Genomic DNA, 20,415 nt, shown 5'->3' with positions numbered 1-20,415 from the left:
AAGTGATTGCATCAGATCAGAACAGCGGAGGAAGAAACAAACATTAATGACTGTAATGACCACTAGCTTCTTTAGAATTTTTGGGAAATTAGCTTTTTCTCGAGGTAAAGATGTTTTAAAAAAAAACATCCAAGTTGCATGCTACATGATCAAGAATCTAAGGTCTTTAAATTGAAATACTTTGTTCTAGACGTTATCAAGATGTAATCATGACGTTCGAGTCAGCAGGGGTTGCATGAGTCTTTGATGAAGATGCACATCAAAAGGCAAATCTGGACTATATGATCAGAACAATGATAGAAGAGAGTGTGATGAAATTTTTGGTAAGAGATAATTTTAAATGTATTTATTCAGCATTTGATTCGTAAATAACCGGATCTAATTAAGCAAAAAACCCAAACCGCTGGCAGACAATTGGCAAGTTATTGAATAGACACAAGTGCAATATGATCCAGGTTGGAATTGCTTGCTAAATTCAGGTTAGGTTCACGTTGTAATACCATGCCTCCCAATTTCAGATAACATTAGATTCACAGTTGTACAATAACATCCTTTTTTCGTTTCCAACAAATCCCTGTGAGGCTATGTTTTATCTGTGACGGGCTTTATCATTTAATTACATTCAAAATACAGACTATTATGTGTGACGCGCGTTGTGAGACAACTGACACACCATTGCTTGGGTGAATCAGAAATTTAAACCAGGGAGTTCGTGTGAGTTCTGGTAACTGCAACTACCAACAGAGGTTTATCACAACCTTAAGTCACTGAAACGAAACTAAAACCTCAGTTCCGTATCAGATATCTGCCACCAGCATTTGGTTGTAAAACCACAATAAGAAGTATGTGTAGATTGGACTTTTCTTTTTTTCTTTTTTTCTTTTTTTTGCATAAGCCAGTGTGGTTTTGGCTTTACTGGCACGTGGTGCTGTTTTTTCCCATCTTCTTCTAGTTATAAATGTAAAGTTCTGAGCATTATCACATCCTCTAGAGCAGTGAGTGTAATAATTCAGTATCAAAGTAATGCCCTTCCTTTGCTGAGAGCAGCCAAACTTTTAACAGTGGTAAAAAAACTAAAACATTATTTGAGACATTCAAAAATGAGACTTCCACACCTCATTTTCGAAACTTTCCTTTGGGAGTTGCTTCATGTGCCTTGTTCAGACAGAGAGCTGTTTCGGCCATAAACCAGTTCATTCACTTTTCATCAGAGTCATAACGATGAGATGTGCTTTTGTAGCGTTCTCCTCTAATACAGAGAAAAGGCGCAGTGGGAAGGCAGCTGACACGCATCTCCACACATAAACTCCCCCGAAGCAAGGCTTTAACGCTCTCTTCTTCCACCTTTGTTGCCCATCGTTTCTCTCTTTCTCGCTTTGTCTGCACAGTTCATCCTCTCTCCATGTCTCTCTGATGAACAACCATTTCTGAGATTAATATCTCTTCTAAAATCAGACATAGATCTGCAGAATTAATTCATCTAAAATATAATCGATGTTATGATTAAGCAATCTTGAAAAATGCCACTTTACATCATTCCATTTAGGTCAACACACACTGTGACTATATACGAAATAGCTGTTTAAATTAATCAGTAGCAACTGGTCCTAATGAGATGCATGTTATATTTCACAGTTTTTAGCTTGTTTTGAATGTGACAAGGTGAATGAAGACAGACAGAGTGATATTGAAGAGTGGCCCTGGTCTAACAAAAAGACAAAGTTAAGTGCAGGGGTGACCATACCAGCTCCTGGAGGGCCAACGTCCTGGAGAGCTTAGCTCTAAATTGCTTCAACACACCTGACTGAAAGTTGCTAGTAGAGATCCTGAAGACATTGATTAGCTGTTTCAGGTTTAATTAGGTTTGGGGCTAAACTCTGCAAGACAATGGTCCTCCAGGAGCAGGATTGGACACTCCTGGCCAGAAGGGGGTGCCGTCTTATTGGCTATCCTAGAACATACTGTCCCGATGACTGTGGTAAGTGCTTTCAATCTGAGACATTCAGGTGTTATAAAGCTACCCTTTCTATCACACAAAATAAGTGTTTTCATGTAAATTCTATTCATCAAATGTAATAAATGCAGTATCGAGCAACATAATCTACAATTATGACTGCTTTCATAACTGTGCAGACATGATCAGACATAATTATGCTAATCTCTTTTATTCCCACCTTCTCTTTCTCCCCTTTTCTCTTTCTACCCCACTCGTCTCCTCACTTTCCATCTGTAAGAAGCCACTTTAGCGAGTGGAGTTGAGAGGAAATGGTACTGAAGGTCAGGAGTAGGGAAGAAACATGTCCTTTGGGTTCAGAGCACTGTAGGCATGGCTGGTCTGTTGTTGGCTAAAAGGCCTTGAGATTGGAACTTCAGGTCATTGTATGACAGCGTTATGATGGTGTAACGAGGAGGCTGAAGCCGAGTTAGAATCCATATGCAGAAGTTTGAAGGCCTTGGCTGCATCTTCTGTCCACTTCAGTTTGGACGGTTTACCTTTTAGGAGAGAAGTCAGCGGGGAGGCAATGGAGCTGTAGCCACGGATGAAGCATCTGTAAAAGTTAGCAAATCCTAAGAACCTCTGCAGTTCCTTGACGGTAGTTGGTTGTGGCCATTCGCTGACTGCCTTGACTTTGGATTCATCCATTTCTACCCCTTGATGGCTGATGTTATACCCCAGAAATGTTGTTTGTGAAACGTGGAACTCACATTTCTCTGCCTTGACAAAGAGTTGATTCTCGAGGAGACGTGAAAGAACCATCTTGACGTGTTGGATGTGCTCTGCTTCTGACTTGGAATAGATTAAGATGTCATCGATATAAGCTATCACATATTGATCTAACAGATCATGAAGTATCTCATTAATGAATGACTGGAACACATCTGGAGCATTGGCTAGCCCATATGGCATAACGAGGTATTCATGGGCAAGCCATGCTTTATGGCTGCCAAACAGGAAGTCACCAACGAGGCAGCAGAGGGAGCGTGACAGTCAATACTCGGGCGAGGGCTCCCTCTGCTGGCCTGGCATTACAGATGGCAAATTCAGGCATTTAGCAAACCTGGGCATCTCACCTAAACTTTCTACTTGTCTACTAAAGTGAATTGCAATAGAATGCACAAATCATGGGAGTGACAATTACCAAGGCTGAGAATGCAGGATGAATACTAAACTGGGCCTCTAAAGTCAAGTAGGAGCCCATCGTTATTTAAAATGCATTAAACTTCTTATCGTCTTCTGCTTGTGAATCTAGTTAACTTGCTAGTGAAGTGCCTCAAACAAAACTCTTTTTTTCTTTTATGTTAATAACCTGGCAAGCTTTGATTCTTCCTCAAATACAGCCATTATATCAGCTTGACTTTGCTTCCAGGTTGACTCAAAAACATCTTTGTGCCCTTATTTCTGGTTGCATAAAGCCAGTCGACTGGAACTGCTGATATTCAGATGCCAGTTTGCTCAGGAACGTTTCAGGAGTTAGGTAGCCAGTCATGGTATATGATTTCGTAAAGAGTAAGCCAGGAACAGTGTCTTGAATTGAGTACTTGCACATCAAGGAAGTAGTAAGAGTAAGGTCAGAGAATTTCCAACTGTTAAAAGCAAGTCCTGGTCTAGATCACCTTTTCAGATGCACTCAATTGGCTATTAAGCAGAGAGTTTCAGTAGTTCACTTGTCATTTTGAGATCCATTAACTAGAGCTGGATCAATGACGATAGAGAGCAATTTCGTGGGGAAGTGGAGCTCAGTCGTTAAGATCACACTTTATGTAATCGGTTGACATCTAGTTTGATCTATCAAAGAGGCATGGAGAGAACCTTTCTGAGATTGCAGATGTGGGGACAGAAGAGTGGAATGTGGGGGAAGCCATACTGGATGAACATTCAAAGTGACCTGGTGAAAACTGAGAAAAGAAAAAAGGACCAAACACTGAACCCAGCGAATTCCAGTGGTGAGGAATTGGAGTCTTTTCAAATGACCTGGTAAGAGTTGTTAATCAGGTAACATATACACCAGAAAGCAAATAAATCCAGAAGTATTAGTAAAGAGTCATATGGTTTTGGAAACAGTGTCCAATCCTGCTTCTGAAGCACCAGTATCTTGCAGATTTTAGCTCCAATCCTTTGAAACAGACCTGAACCATTTAATCAAGGTCTTCAGGAATGCTAGAAACTAGGCAGGTGTGTTGGGACAGGTTAGAGATAAACTCTGCAGAACATTGGCCCTCCAGAAGCAGGATTAAACACCACTGCAATGTGTTATGGCAAGGAGAGTGGTTTTATTTGATTTGTGAAATGTTTGTAACTTGATTTTGACACGGGCCAACTAGGTTTCATTTCTTTGACTGCAGCTTGTTCCAAAGCTTTAGCTTTGAAAGGGACTAAGTGAGACTTCCAGGTAGTTTCTAACATCAGAGAGCTCCAATTTGTCATCTTAAAGTCTGAAAAGGCAGCTCTAATTGATAAGGGAGTCTGAGAGCAAAAGAGCAGTAAGGCAGAAGATCAGAAAAGATCTCATGTTGGAGAGGGAAAGGGATGGGTGCCAAGGAGCTGTTTAGTGTTAAGTGATGATAATCTCATCTGGGATGGTCTCAAATTGGGGTCAGCGTTGGGACCAGGTTCTTAGCTGTCTGAAGCAGTACAAGCATCACCAAGTTGCAGGAAATTCAGATTTTCTTTCCCTTTTTCTTCATTTCCCATTTTTCCAAGTCACAGCATTGCTAATGTTTCCTCAATATGGGATGGGAGTAATTTGAGTGGCTCTGTCATTTGCCAGCCTAGAGTTTGACTTCCAGAGTTTCTAGTACATCAGCAGGGTTTCTGGCCAGCTCGATTGGCACTGTTTACAAGGCAAAACTCCATGATGGCCATGCAGTCTAAAGAGAAACATCAAGACAAATTTCCAAAGCCTTTACATTACAGAACTACTCTGCTAAACTATCATTAGCCAACATACTCTTGCCAGAGCTTTTTTCACTACTGTTTGCAGTTTTGGAGTTGTCTTTTGATTTTGTGTTAGCACAGCTAAGCAGAATTTGTTTCCACTATCTCCATCCACCCCCTGCTGAAAATATGACTACTTTTAAAGCGAACTCTGCATCCAGAGTGTTTGGAGTTTATCGAGATGAACTTGAAACAGTGTTTTTGCAGCTTACCATTAAACACTCTATGTGTGTTGATGCTGGGGCTGAATAAACGGTTTGTGTAGAGTTAGTAACTCTTGCATGCAGAGACGGATGATTTTGTGACTGATATATCTTTGAGCCAAGCTTAACCGCTTCAGGTTTAGTCAATTTATTGTAATATTCTGGTTCAATGAGAGGTAGGCTTTTATGTGAATATTTCATTGTTATGTCAGTACAGCCAATCCTCTCTCCAGGCCGTTATAATACTTTGCTCGCTATGACAGGCAAAAATAGAGGCATTTTTGGATTATCACTGTCAGAGTGTCAGTGAGAATGGTACAGACTTTCATCACCTCATTTGCCTCATACTTTGAGCCCTATGTTCTGTTGTTATCAGTAACTGCAACAAGACCGGTTGGTTTTGAAGGTGGCCAATTTTTGTTGGTTGTAGCAGCATGTTTGGATAAGCCATCTCTAAAATACTTAAGATTTAGTAGCTAAATTCTCAGTAAATCTAGATCAGGTTTTAATTAATTATAGAGCTATTATAAATAATTTTTTGTCCCTGTAATGTATGGGTATTCAGTTGTGAATGCAAATTTGAAAAAGCACATTAGTGCTTTTAAAGCACTAATTTATATCGTAGGAATCTACAAGAATAGGATGAATAAGAAGCAATCCATAAATATTGAATTAGTTCTTAATATAATTAATATAATGGTTAGTTTAATTTTAATGATAAGCAACAGTTAGTCTGTTGTCTAACTGTTATATACATAAAATCTTTGCAGTGCTAGTTTGAAGGATACTGCAAAGCAGTCATTGCTGCATATTAAATATGAACACTATTAAAGAGCAGATGCATGCAGTGATATTGAAATATAAAAGCATTGATTTGATTTAAGTGACATCTTGTGCTGTCACATGACTTTGAAGTGGCCTTAATGCATATGCAAACAAAGAAAATAAAGCTTGGAATGCCTTTGTAGTGTCATTCATGCATGTTAAATATTGAGAATAAATGTTTTGGAAATAATATCTGGTCTAGTTATAGATGATTGTTTTCTTGCATCAGCTGAACTCTGGAACAGTATCAAGGTTGGTGGTGTCTTTTCAATTACGTTTTGATGGCTAAATCAGGTCAGATCACAAGCAGTTTACCCAATGCAATATTGGCAAATGTTTTTTTGCGGATCCATCTACAAAGCAGAGTGGATTTGTGTCTATACTCTGCAAAAAAGATTAATGAGAAAATAGATTTTTCTGTTGTTCTACGCTAATGTGGTGTAATTGAGAGACACGGGAACCAAACAATTGGAAAATTTGAGTAAAGCTGTTCAATTCATAATCCTGGAAGAGAATTAACATTTTTCCCTTGGATTTTCCTATTGGGTTCTGCAAAATGCTGGTTGTTAATTTTTTAGTTATATAAGTTGGTTGTAACATTAGAAGACACTTGCATACTACAACATAAATGTCATTTCTCAAATATAAATTTTGAAACTGCACAAAAAGAAAGAAAGAAAAGAAATACGCAGCATACTACTTTAAAATTTCTGGCGAATTTCAACCATTGCACGGAGCAAGCTATACCAATACAACTGTAGAAGTGCATGATTCAACAATTAGCTATAATTCATTTGTTTCATGAGGAGGAAATGATTGCTGTCGCTGTCATGTGCTTTTCAACAGAGTTGGCTGAAAGGAGGTCAACTTAGGCTAAATTTGGTCATACATCCTATAACTGGACATATGCCTACTCAGAGATGACGCAGAAAACAGATTAGCAGAATGATCCCCCTGGATGAGTAAAGCTGTTCAATTCATAATCCTGGAAGAGAATTAACATTTTTCCCTTGGATTTTCCTATTGGGTTCTGCAAAATGCTGGTTGTTAATTTTTTAGTTATATAAGTTGGTTGTAACATTAGAAGACACTTGCATACTACAACATAAATGTCATTTCTCAAATATAAATTTTGAAACTGCACAAAAAGAAAGAAAGAAAAGAAATACGCAGCATACTACTTTAAAATTTCTGGCGAATTTCAACCATTGCACGGAGCAAGCTATACCAATACAACTGTAGAAGTGCATGATTCAACAATTAGCTATAATTCATTTGTTTCATGAGGAGGAAATGATTGCTGTCGCTGTCATGTGCTTTTCAACAGAGTTGGCTGAAAGGAGGTCAACTTAGGCTAAATTTGGTCATACATCCTATAACTGGACATATGCCTACTCAGAGATGACGCAGAAAACAGATTAGCAGAATGATCCCCCTGGATGAATGTCTGTGTGGTAAATTCATTCGACTTATCTCACTGTTTTTGACTATGCCTGTGACAGTTTTGAAACAATGTTTTAACTTTTCCACACAGAATTTGTTTAGATATCACTCGTTTTTCTGTAACCTTAATCTTCATGTTTGCATGACAGTTCCTGTAATCCCTGTTTTAGAACATTACACTTCCCAGATTGAGTCAGATTGATCAAATTACTAGAAAAACAAGATTTTCAGAGCAACGACATTACAAATAACTGCAACAGTATATGATCTGATCTGATAAAACACCCTTCTAGGAGCCGAACAAGAGATTTCGAGAGAATATTAGGGAGGTGCGTATGGAACAGGGATTGGGTAATGGAAATGACAAGACTGTTTCGGCGCCACTGGGCATGTCAGACGCTATTTTTTCTTTTAACTGACAAAGTGCAAGGTGGGCAAAGGCAGATCTAATGGTGGAATGATGTGACGTTAAAAACTGCAACTCCACTAATTACTAATTTTGATAGATTTTCTGTCAGTCTTTCTGTCGGAACATATTATTCGAGTCCAAATGGTTGCAGAGAGCAAAAAATTGTTTCCTGAGATCACAGACAACAGAACAGCTTCCTTCAGACAATCATCTGCAAAAGTAGCATACTTTCTCATCGGTTTGTTGTTGCAAATTAGTCCTGCCACCTCTGGCATTTGTTGCAATATAGTTCAGCTGTAATAGCACTGGATTATATGCTGTCTGGGAACATACTGTATATGCTTTTCATAAATGCCAACTCAATTGAGGTCTGTACTGAAAGACGGGGTGGGGGAAGAAAATTGTGAGTGTCATGAGAGGTAAAGTCAGAAATCTGCTGATTTTGTGCATTCAAAAGAGGATTTGCGAATAATCCAACAAAACACATAAAAGGAAAGAACTATTATAGCGAACAGGGCCGTGTCTGTCAAAACAGTTTGGAAATTGTGGTTGTTACTGTGTGGAATTATCGAAAAGAGGGAGGTGGATGGTAGGAGACTTCTGAGAGGGAAAATGAAAAAGGCTAAAGACAGAACGAGTGGGAGATGATGATGTTTCTGGGCATGTGACTCCTCGGACCGTCCCGTGCACTGTCCTATTCTCTCTCTTTCCTGTTTTCGGCTGTCTGTTTTTATAGGCCTCAGAGACAAGCGCACGGACACATCAGGCTATTTTGGGGGAAGCTGGTTTTGTGATTCCAATGACGTCGAGAACACTGCCCTCCTAGTTTAGGCCGATCCCATCTGATGAGCCTCCAGCACTCTCTCTGGGTCCACACTGAACTCTCTGGGCCTGCTCCATTCGTGGACAATTCCCTACTGCTCTGAAATACAGCATAGATATTGCAGAGTCTGCTGTTATGCATGACTGGGTCTGTATTTGTGTGCGGATGTGCGTGAGGGGAGAGAGAAAAGGAAAAACATGAGGAACTTACTTATATGGCCAAAAGTACCTAGATACTCAAACAGAACAGCCATGTTGTAATGATGGAACACAAAAATGCTTCAAGCTGTTGTCCCAAAAAGTTGGAAGCACACAGTTTTTTAAAACAGGGACATAAAATAAAGAAAATTATAAATTTTCATGTATAAAAGTAATTTATAATGATCATAATTGTTTTTATATATAAATAATTTGAATTTCACAATATTATTGCAACTTCATGATAATAATAATAATAATATAATAATAATAATAATATCTATCTATCTATCTATCTATCTATCTTGTATATGTATATCTCAGCATGTTATAATGATTTCTGAAGGATCAAGTGACACTGAAGACTGGAGTAATGATGCTGAAAATTCAGCACAGGGATAAATTACATTTTAAAATATATTAAAATAGAAAACAATTAATTTAAATTGTAAAAATATTTCACAATATTAATATTTTACTGTATTTTGCCCCAAATAGCCGTGGTGAGCAGAAGAGACTTCTTTTAAAAAACATAAAATCTTGAATCTATATGTTTATTATTTGTATTATGAATATTTCAAAATTATACATAATTTGAATCTGATAATATTGCAGCAATTATAAATAACTACATATTTATTATCATGATGCTTTAACATTACCAAATTTAGTAAACGTATTAATAATGTTTGTGTTTTCAACATTTAAATTAAATTATAATGAAATGAATGTTAAACATTTATTTTTTAGTTAATATGCTTATTTTGATATCCCAAAACATTTAGTAAAAAAATTAATAAATAAAATATTGCAGACCCACTAGCACCCCCTTTTGGCCCTCTGAGGTCAAGAAACCCCAATTTAAACAGCTCTGCTTTACAATGTCATTGCATGCTGTAGCATTAAGTCTTTATCTTTAAAATATGTCTATAAACGTGACAGACTGTGAGTTTGCGTGATGCGTGTGTGCATCATTGCATGCTTATTTGTCTGAGATGTGCGTGTGCTTGTCATCACTATCTGTTCCTGCTGTAATATGTAGCAGCTCATCTCAGTGTTAGTGCTCCAAAGCAGACTGGATTGCATAAACCCTTCACAATCCGCGCTTTAACCGCAGGATATGAGGATGAAGGGCTGGCTCACGACTGCATGGAAAAATGAATCAAATCTCCCTCCTGACGGAGGAAAAATACATTTTTTGGATCTTTGACAAACACTTTTTGACAAATTAAATCCTTGCCGAAATGGGCTTTGGTGATGAACAAATGCACTTTGAATCTAATAATCTCGCCTGGGATTAAATTAAATTTAAACGCAGGATGGCAAAACAGTAGAAATCTTTTCATCACTCATTCGCTCATTGATTCTTTTATTCGGATGATCTGTTTTCTTCAGATCTCTTTCTTCAGCTATGCTGAGGCACACACATTATTTAAAACCTAGTATAGATTTACACAGATAAGAATGCATATTTAGTCATGTGTCTTTTTGCTTGTGTGAAAATCTACTGCCATTGAGTTTGTTGACATTTCAAGGTTGAACTCTTAGGCTTGACAACTACTAAACTTGATAATCATCTTGTCGACTCCAGTGCAAAGCAATGTGGAATGGCACTCTCTGACCTGAGCAATCCAGCATCCTGGTCCCGAGGCTGTATACGTCCTCAATGTACATATTCTGTCCTTAACAACAGCTGGCAATGGAACTGATCATTGGTCAACCCAGATGCATGTTTCAGCACCTACATGTCATTCTGTCTCAATCAGGATCAGTTTGCACTAGGTAGTGCTTCAGGGCTTTAGGTTCCTGTTGTATCCCACCCAGGAGTTAATCTTTGACATTTTGCTAGCATAAACAATTCACCGTATCCCTAAATGCTTTTCACTATCTGTGTGAAGTGATGCACACATATTTTCAGCAACCACCTTTTGGGAACCTTTGTGTTAAAAAACATACTTGCTGTGAGCAGTGTGTACAAATGGCTTACTTAGCAGCTTAGTAAAGAAACAACTATATTTGTTTAAAATTTCTGGCGAATTTCAACCATTGCACGGAGCAAGCTATACCAGTTCTTGCTTATATTCTGGAGCACACTCTGCATCAGACCATTATAGATGATCAAAGGTCTTCTCATCTGCAAGGAGAGAGAACCAGAGTATGAAATTTTCCGAGACTTTCCGAGAAATATTCCATGCTCCACAGTTTCCATGGGAACCTTCTAGCATTCCAGCTTGCTACATCCTGCCTGAGTTTTTCGTCTGTAGATGTGACACTGAAGTCCATTCAGCTAATGGGACTCTCTCCAAACCCCATCAGAAAAAACAGTATCTCTCTAAACAGCTTGACGGGTGTTTTTATGCACCATATTGCTATAGTTCTACAAAATATAAGCATAATTTTACAGAAAATACTGTAAAGTGTTATTAAAATATAATTATAAAAATAGTATTCTTATTAGTAGTAGTTAGCGCCGCTGTTTTTCCGGGATTATGAAACCCTGCTCCAGAAAATCAGAGCTTTATTGGTGTTAACCCTGCATTACGGTGCCAAACACGTGTGAAAGGGATAAATGCTTTGGCTAAATGCTTATGCCACTTTCTTTGGATTACAGAAACACTGCTTGCTGTATAATAAGGGGGAAGTCGTGGCCTAATGGTTGGTGAGGCGGACTCGTAACCCAAAGGTTGCGGGTTCGAGTCTCGTACCGGCAGGGATTGTAGGTGGGGGGAGTGAATGTACAGCGCTCTCTCCCACCTTCAATACCACGACTGAGGTGCTCTTGAGCAAGGCACCGAACCCCCAACTGCTCCCCGGGCACCGCAGCAAAAAATGGCTGCCCACTGCTCCGGGTGTGTGTTCACGGTGTGTGTGTGTTCACTGCTGTGTGTGTGCACTTTGGATGGGATAAATGCAGAGCACTAATTCCGAGTATGGGTCACCATACTTGGCCACATGTCACTTCACTTTAAACAGTTGCTTCAGCTTTTTGGTAACAAAAACGTGTCAACTCAAGTGATAAAGAGACCGTCTCATTCTTACCTTTATAAAGTCAATTCAGGAAAAACAGCCGGCAAAATATAATACAAGGATTTCAATGCTCCAATACGTAAACAGATCGCGTGCTGCTTTCATCCAATCACCAGCACTGTCACTGCCATTGCGCAATTATTCAAATAAGAGCATCCAGGGTTTAGGAATATACATTCTGAAACATTATTTGTAAATACTAATTGATTCATTGTTAACCATGGGTAAATATTGAGTAGTGTGAAGTGTGCAGCAAGATAACGGTTTACAATGACCCAGGGTTAACTAGATCAAGTGTGAAAAAACCTGGATCTGTGATCATCTCACATTTTTCAAAACAAAAACACGTTCTGTGTGAAAGGCTCCTTAGCACTTTGATATGTTGTATTACCGGTGAAAAGGTTCCTGTCTTGGCTGGAATGTGTAAACAAGAAATAAATATTAAATTGCCCAGTGAGTCCATTTTACTCTGACCAACAACAACAAAAACAAAAACTTTTTGAACTTAAAGGGATAGTTCGACCAAAAAGGAAAGTTACCCCATGATTTACTCACCCTCAAGCCATCCTAGGTGTATATGACTTACTGTAGTAATTGATTTGTATCCTCGTTTTGTACTTCTAATTACGGTATTTTGTTTTGCTTTCTCCTCTGCGCTTCCTACGTCATCCGCTGGATGGCACTCTCTCATGAACGCGTGTACGACAGTTAGCAGAAGCTAGAGATTATGGGTTATAAGGATGTAAATATGGATATTTTTCTTACACAAATGCATCAATGGGATACAGCTCGAAATGCGATTGGGCTAGTTTTGATTAGCAATTGGGCGGGTTTTGTTGTGAAAACCTGGCAACCCTGGTGTGGGGCACTTTTTATGATGGATGGATGCACAAAATCTGGACCACTACTCACTGCCAGTATAAAGCAGCAGACATTTTTTATATAGCTCTAATTGTATTAGTCTGAAAGAAGGAAGTCATATACACCTAGGATGGCACAAGGGTGAGTAAATCATGGGGTAATTTTCATTTTTGGATGAACTATCCCTTTTAAGTAAAAACATCCCAGGAGTACTTGAGCAGCATGTCATCACACCCTGAGTGGTTAAAAATTAAAATGTGGACACCATGGGTCTGTACACAATACAACAGCAAGACCGTTGCATCTCACAGAGTGGTAAATGCAGTCGGACAAATAAATGCAGTCAGAGAAAGAATCTAGGAGCTTAGGATAAGCAGGTTCAGGGAAAAACGTGTTAATATGTGTGTGGTGTGTTGATCCCTGTTAAATACTTATCATTCAAGCCTTAGCTAGCCTGAATGCTCGGCGCTGCTGGAAAACAGTGTGAGGTGAATTATTGAATATCTACAGGGTTTCACCATCAAGGACGAAAATCGTGGCCTTGAGAATAGAGAGAAAGTTACTGATATTAAGACCCGTGCAAATGCTTCACTTCTCTGTAGTGCTGTTTGACGAGTCAGTTTTTATCCTATCTTCATGGTTTAGCTCACATACAAAATTTTTCCACGTTTCCTCTAACCTCCACCTCTGTGAAGTTTAGTTGAGAATGACGTCCACGTCGAAACTCTAGTGTAATGCGGGTTGAAAAAAAGTTTTGCAGCAAAGATGTTGATTAGTTAGAGGACATTGTTATTGTAAAGATTTTTCTGAAAACACAATGTCTGTTAAATAACCTGGTCTATTTGTGTTGAATGATCCTGATTTGAAATGGTACTGTCTTTAATAAACACAAATCAAAGCACAGAACAGCAACTAAGAGAAAACACACAAACTCCAGCTTGAAAGTAACATTTTAACTTTATTATATTATATTACTGTATACAGTCATAAAACATTGGCATATAGGACAAATTCTAAACTAAACAATTATCAGTTCCAATCCATTCAGTCCAGTGATTTCTCACCCAGAGGTCATGTTGGTGCCATCAACCCATTTCCATGAGTCCTCCACATCAATATCAGTCAGACCAATATAGACTCCAGTGCCAGAAATCTTCCTAACAAAATCCTTACAAGAGGAAATGCATTATTAAACACAATTATATTGTAATCTGAAAATTCAGTTGACTTCATACACACATATACATTCAAACTTGTCAGGATGCCCAATGTCCTTAATTTAATCTTTAATTAAGTTGGTTTGATCTTTAATTATAATAACAACACCATACCCATTGCAGACACCTTTACCACTTTAGGCTTTCTTCCATGCAAGGAAGAAAGCACAGTAAGTGACTTTTTGTCAATGTTGAGCTCTCAGGTTTGGCTCATCTCCAAGAACACAGGCTACCTTGATGGAGCAAAATTGAAAAGACGAGGACATAGTAGAATCATTCTGAGAGATGTGCCGTGATCTTGTTGCTCAAATGACTCAGCACATTTTAAATAGTAGGAAAGCTCCACGAAACGCACAATAAATATAACATCACAAATGTCAACACCTATTAAAACATTTACTTTGTACATTGTCTGCCTGCAATGATTTCTAACAGTTTGATTCTTTCAAGTCCGTATTCAATGCTTCCTCAGTATCAAGAACGCATGGTAATCTTGTGCATCCTCTGTACTTGCATTCTTGAGAATTGAAACTGAACTTTGGCAGTTGATGATGACGTAGAATGTGTACACATGGAAACAAGATCTCATCAGAATGCATACTGAGAAATGGACAAAATTCATTAACACAATTCTTTACTGTAGTTCTAGTATTGGTTTAGTTTCTGTCTTTTGCCTTTGTAGGCCAGTTAATCAAGACATTTTATTTGCATTTATATGCATTTTTCCACTAGTGACGAGCATCTTGAATTGTTTTTAAGATGTTTGTGAGAATAAGAACTATATATAGCAAGTATATGCATATCTTTCTCTTTTCTCTTTCCCTCACTTGTTCCTCTTTGTTGTTTATGATGACCAGATCCGATCCTCTCTTCAAACAGTCTTGCCTGCTCTCAGTCCAGCTCTTCCACTCAGAAGAGACATAGTAAAGACGGGATTGATAGTAAATCCATTCATCTACAAGCACAACCAGTTCAGCTATTCTTACTTTATTCCCGTCATATGATTACTGTATAAATTTTGTTTTTAATGCTAAAAGTTAGAATAATTGTGTCGTTCATGATTACCCATTTCATGAAGACATTTCCACAATTCAGGGGTGTAGTTTGTGTTGTTTGTATGGATGTGGACACACAGCACTATGACTGCAGTCAGCAGAAGAACACACAGCAGCACCGAACACACTACAGTTGCTCTGTAGTTTCTGATCTTCACACAATCACTCCCTGAACACCACAGACATGATGTGAAACGAGCGAACATGTGCAAACTGTTATGTTTTTACCCTATTTATTCATTTGATCATAGAAGTGAAAGGGATTACCTGTACGTTGAAGCAGCTGGTGTGTGTTTGACTCTTTCATCTCCACTGTCCCTCTGTCCATGTCCTGAAGCTCAGTCCTGCTCACACTCTCATAAATAACCTCAGATTTCTCTAGTCTTTTATAGTCAGACATTATAACACTGAACGTTGCTTTGTTCAGTTTGGCTGCTCTTTGTGACTTTGCAATCTGATTCTGTTTTTATCAACACATACATCTAAACACAATGGAAATGGAATGAGTTAAGCCAAACATCACATGATTAGTGAAATAAGGAGTGGTAACCCATACTCAGAATTTGTCCTGTGCATTTGATGATGATCAGATGATCAGTCTTTCCACAGTTCCTCAAACTTCCATCTGTATGATGTTTAGTTATTAAAACCACATCTGATATTAACCTTTGTATAACCGTCCACACTGAAACACTTGTGAAGTGGTTCTCAACCATTTTGATTCCCTCTCATTTTAGCCAATGAATCTGACTTTTTCAGTCATTCGTTATTCGTCATTACCAGATAAGGAATACTTAAATAACACACAATTTTTACTCACAATTTCTCAATAAATATTTAAGAGCTTGGCATAACTATAAAAATCTATATTCATTATACAAACACTCATGGTATTTTAATAATTTATCTAACATTTCCAGGTCTAGAAATACCCTTATTACACACTATAAAATCAGGCTTCCTCAAATATCCAGGTTTTTCAAGACAGTGCACTTGTGTAATGCGGGTTGAGTTAAGGTTTCACAAAATATGATGACTAGTTAATACAAGATTATTGTGTTATGGTTAGAATTGCTTTGAAGCATTTGTATTATATAAGCTGGACATTTTTCATGTTGGCGACCTTGACAAACAAAACAAATTGTGCTTGCAGCTTACAGAACACCAAAGCAGCTCAAAACTCACCGGATTGTATATCTGACATCTGAGCTCCCTTTTATACAGTATGTATATTTCACATAGTCATATAAACACTGCCATACAAAGCAAATGATCATTTGTTGGATTTACATATTCGCTAATTACCTTTAGAATGTACTGTCTACAAAAAAAACAAAACATTGATAACAAAAATCATGTTCATTTCACAATAACATTTAATAGTACTTAACATATAAAAAAGGAAAAGAAAGTAGTCCAATAAAAGTCAAATAAAATAAAACATACTTTAAAACAGGCTGGGTTGTTTAAGTATGTGTATATATGTTAGAAACATTTAATTTAGCTTACTTTTAGTCTTCTTGCTAATACACCTTGGTCAGGTTAGATGCCATATTGGATTTAATGCAATGAGGGATACACTTACAGTCTTTACAAGGTCCTAGATCATGTAATTGTCACAACCTAACTTTGAAAACTGCTTTATGGAGTTTTTGTTTACTTAAAGTTTTTGTATGTTGTATGTTGTTAAACAACAGTACAATCCATTGAATGCACTATACTTCTATCCATTGCTTTTTTCATTCCTATGAAAGATTAAATATGATGCTACTCTCACTGCTAGGTGCTAAGTCCATTGTATGACATCTCATGTTTTAAAAACAATAAATTATCAAGGCAGCCAACAACGTGTGAAATATAGTTTAACAATGTCGCCTATAAAGCAAAATGACCACAGAGATTCTGAAACCCTCTGTGGGTAAATTAAACTGGATGTTAGAATACACATGCATGTCATTCAGTGACTTACACTGTGCTCCTCTCACACATCCAATGAAATTCCTCTGTACATGGATGATCAGCCCATTCTCCTACAACAGTTAGAGCACAGTTCTCTCCTCTATATCCACCCGGCTCTGCAGACATCCAGAACCTGCATCAATAGATCAGCATTAGATGTTCAGTGCTGCTTTCTGTATGATATGATACTGACTGTGAGAATTATATATTACACAATAATCAGTTCAGTGATTTCTCACCCAGAGGTCGGTGTGCTGCCATCAACCCATTTCCATGTGCCCTCCACATCCCTGTCAGTCAGACCAATCCAGACTCTGTCTTTATCAGACCATTTCCTAACAAATTCCTGAAAAGATGAAATTATAACTTTACAGTCTTACTTTACATACAAGCAAACACAATATCTTTTACTTACTTGTTCCTCTCTGTTGTTTATGATGATCATATTTGCTCCTCTCTCTGTACAGTATCTTCTGCTCTCAGTCCAGCTCTTCCTCTCAGAAGATAAATAGAAAAGACTGGATTGATAGCACTTCCATCTCTCTGTGAACGCAGACAATTAAACTATTAACACTTCATTCTCATCCACACTACACAACTTGTTTATAACAGTTTGTACCCAAAGATTGTACATTATGACAAGTTGTTAATGTTAAATGTTTGTATAGTTGTGGTCATGATTACCCATTTCACCAAGACGTTTCTGCAGGTCATTGTTCTCTTGATTTAACTTTTCACTTTGTTTCATTAAATTGTCATTTTTGGATAATAATTCTTTCTTTTCAGCTGTAAAGTTTTAATTCTTGATTGCTAGCTGGTCTTTAAGAGCTTTGATTGTGGTTAGAAGCTGTTCTCTTTCTTCTGTGAGGTTGGTATTCCTGGTTAGTAGCTCATCTCTCTCTTCTGTGCAGTTTGAGTTGTTTGAATGGATGTGGACACACAGCACTATCACTGCAGTCAGCAGAAGAACACACAGCAGAACCAAACACACTGCAGCTGCTCTGGAGCTTCCTGAAGATGACCAATATGAAGATTAATGTTTCTTAATCACTAAAATGACTAAAATGTGTGCGTGTTAGTTATTATAGTTAAATGAGTCTCAGACATCATGAGCATCTGCATTAGCATAGATATTCATCTCCACTTTATCTCCAGCCATCCCACGTGTCCCAGGAATGTTCATATTGTCGTAATAAGACATATTCAGTCTGCTGGAGTTAAATGTGAAATCATTAGAAGTTACTGAATCAAGTGGTCTGCATAGCTCTGAACTTCTGCTTTTAGGCTTTTTCTTTTTAAAGGCATCTCTGTGTGGTTTTAGAACATGTGATATGAGTACTGCTGACAAATAATTTCTCTTGTGAAGTTATTTTTCATATAACTGTACTCCTTTACCAAAATTACACTCTTTGTACAACAAACACATTGGTTGAGAACAATAGTAGTTGCTTTTGGTAATGTGAACAAGCACTTTTCAGCCCATCTGTTTGAATTGATATTTTTGTGGTCTATTTTGCATTTGTTTAGGTTTGGAGAAGAACATGCCACTCCAACTCCACCTCTCTTAGTCATGTAAAAAGTAATACTAATGCTACTAGCTGTGTTTCAGAACCTAGTGAGCTGCCCTGATGTACAGTATACCGACTACATAGGCAGCATCCAGCTGAAATGGAACCTCATACGTGACGACAGTTTTCACGAAATACCTGTAGTTTGTTTATATATATATATATATATATATAAAATGTTATATTATTGATTGATTGATTTTTATTTAGCCACAGACAAATTATACCTTCTTCTAATGCTCAATGTTGTTCCTGTATAGCATATAAAGTATATATAGTATAGCATTAGCAGCTCTACTATTTTTCCCCTATTTTAACACGAGTTAAAACAAAGTGGATGGCAAAGTGTGAACAAACAGTGTGACATTCAGAGTTGTTGTTTTTTTCCACGTGTCCTATAAGTTTATCAGCAATAAAGGAATAATAATTTTCACACTGTATAATCACAATGAAAACCATTCACAGTTTTTCTGTGAGGAATTCGACTTGGAGGTGAAGGTAGAATCCAAATGCAGAAAGTTTAATAAATCCAGCAAACAAATCCAAGGCACAAAGTAGAAACAGTCAACAAGGCACGCACAATGGTCAAAACAGGAAGGCAATGAAACAGGCAATGAAGAGAAGAAAAAATTAAAGAAACGAAAGACCGCTCAGTAAGGAAGTGAAAATTACTTGCAAATTACTGGTCATTGTTCTCCCGCTGTAACTGCTCTCTTTGTTTCATTAGATCATTACTCTTGGACAATAATTCTTTCTTTTCAATTGTCAGGTTGTTGTTCTGGATCTCTAACTGATCATTCGCTGTTTTGAAATCTTTGATCGTGATCAGTAGCTGGTCTCTTTCTTTTGTGAGGTCGGTAATGTTGGTTAGTAGCTGGTGTGTCTCTTGTGTGTAGTTTGTGTTGTTTGTATTGATGGGGACACACAGCACTAGACAGAAGAACACACAGCAGCACCAAACACACTACAGCTGCTCTGGAGCTTCTGATCTTCACGGAGTCATTTCCTGAACACCACAGACGTGATGTTAAATGACTGAACATGTGCAAACTGTGACATTTAATCAAAGAAATTAATATGATTACCTGTGTGCTGAAGTGGTAGGTGTGTGTGTGTGTGTGTGTGTTTGTCTCTGTCCTGAAGTCATGATCTCTCACACAATCTGCAATCTCATAGATAGCCACCGTCATCTCCACTCTCTCTCTGTTGATTCCCTCAGTCTCAGTCCCAATTACATTGTCATAAATAGTATCAGACATATCTGATCTTTTAAAGTCCAACACTAATATTCTGTGATGATGTTGAAAGTTCTATCTGTGTCATTCAGCTCACAGACTAACTAAAATAACTAAACGCAACGGAACTGGCATGCGGTAAATGTGTGAAGTCTAAGATCATGTGACATTAAACTGTTAAGTATGCTTAAAGCGATTTGTAAAATATCTGCAGCAACAGACAGACATTAGATGTTCATTGTTGCTTTCTGTGTGATATGATACTGACTGAGAATCATTTATTCAATTATAATCGGTTCAATTAGGTGATTTCTGACCAGAAGACACAGGACTCACTTCCTGAACACCACTACAAGGTGATGTAGCTTAGCTTAGATCGGATAATTAAGAACATTTTGGACTTCCACAAACTGTTATTTAGATAATTGTTTTATTGTGACAGGATTTGATCTTTATTTGACCGCTAATTTCAAAGTGACTTTGAAGTCTACAAAATCTAGAGACTTAACTAATATAGCCGTGAAAGTGCAAAGAGTAAGAGCAAGTTATTTTAGGCAAAAGTGTCAAAACCTCCGGAAATTTCAAGTCTTCAGGAAATGTCGTTCCTCTCAGCTTTTTTGTTCTTTGTCAATTCATCAGTAAGACAGCAGGCCCTAT

At 37.8% G+C, this 20,415-nt stretch overlaps 1 protein-coding gene across 1 annotated transcript; it reads right to left on the bottom strand.

Annotated features, from left to right (window-relative positions):
• Positions 1-10,966: 10,966 nt before the first annotated feature.
• Positions 10,967-19,782, bottom strand: LOC107720544 (CD209 antigen-like protein C). Its single transcript, XM_016528278.1, has 7 exons — positions 19,683-19,782; positions 17,640-17,741; positions 17,371-17,498; positions 17,195-17,301; positions 16,966-17,088; positions 13,789-13,881; positions 10,967-10,970 (listed from the first exon to the last, which is right to left on the bottom strand). Exons 1-7 carry the CDS (start codon positions 19,780-19,782, stop codon positions 10,967-10,969), a joined length of 657 nt encoding a protein of 218 aa, XP_016383764.1.
• Positions 19,783-20,415: the final 633 nt, after the last annotated feature.

Source organism: Sinocyclocheilus rhinocerous, unplaced genomic scaffold, assembly GCF_001515625.1.
Source record: "Sinocyclocheilus rhinocerous isolate Xijiao unplaced genomic scaffold, SAMN03320098_v1.1 scaffold603, whole genome shotgun sequence".
Classification (NCBI taxonomy): domain Eukaryota; kingdom Metazoa; phylum Chordata; class Actinopteri; order Cypriniformes; family Cyprinidae; genus Sinocyclocheilus; species Sinocyclocheilus rhinocerous.
This window is presented reverse-complemented; position numbering and strand designations above follow the sequence as displayed.

Excerpts from the sequence above, each read along its gene's own strand:
- LOC107720544 (XM_016528278.1), bottom strand. The coding sequence starts at position 19,782 with ATGTCTGATACTATTTATGACAATGTAATTGGGACTGAGACTGAGGGA. Across the intron at positions 17,302-17,370 it reads TAAACAACAGAGAGGAACAA|GAATTTGTTAGGAAATGGTC; the intron begins GTAAGTAAAAGA and ends TCATCTTTTCAG. Across the intron at positions 17,089-17,194 it reads GGCAGCACACCGACCTCTGG|GTTCTGGATGTCTGCAGAGC; the intron begins GTGAGAAATCAC and ends CTATTGATGCAG.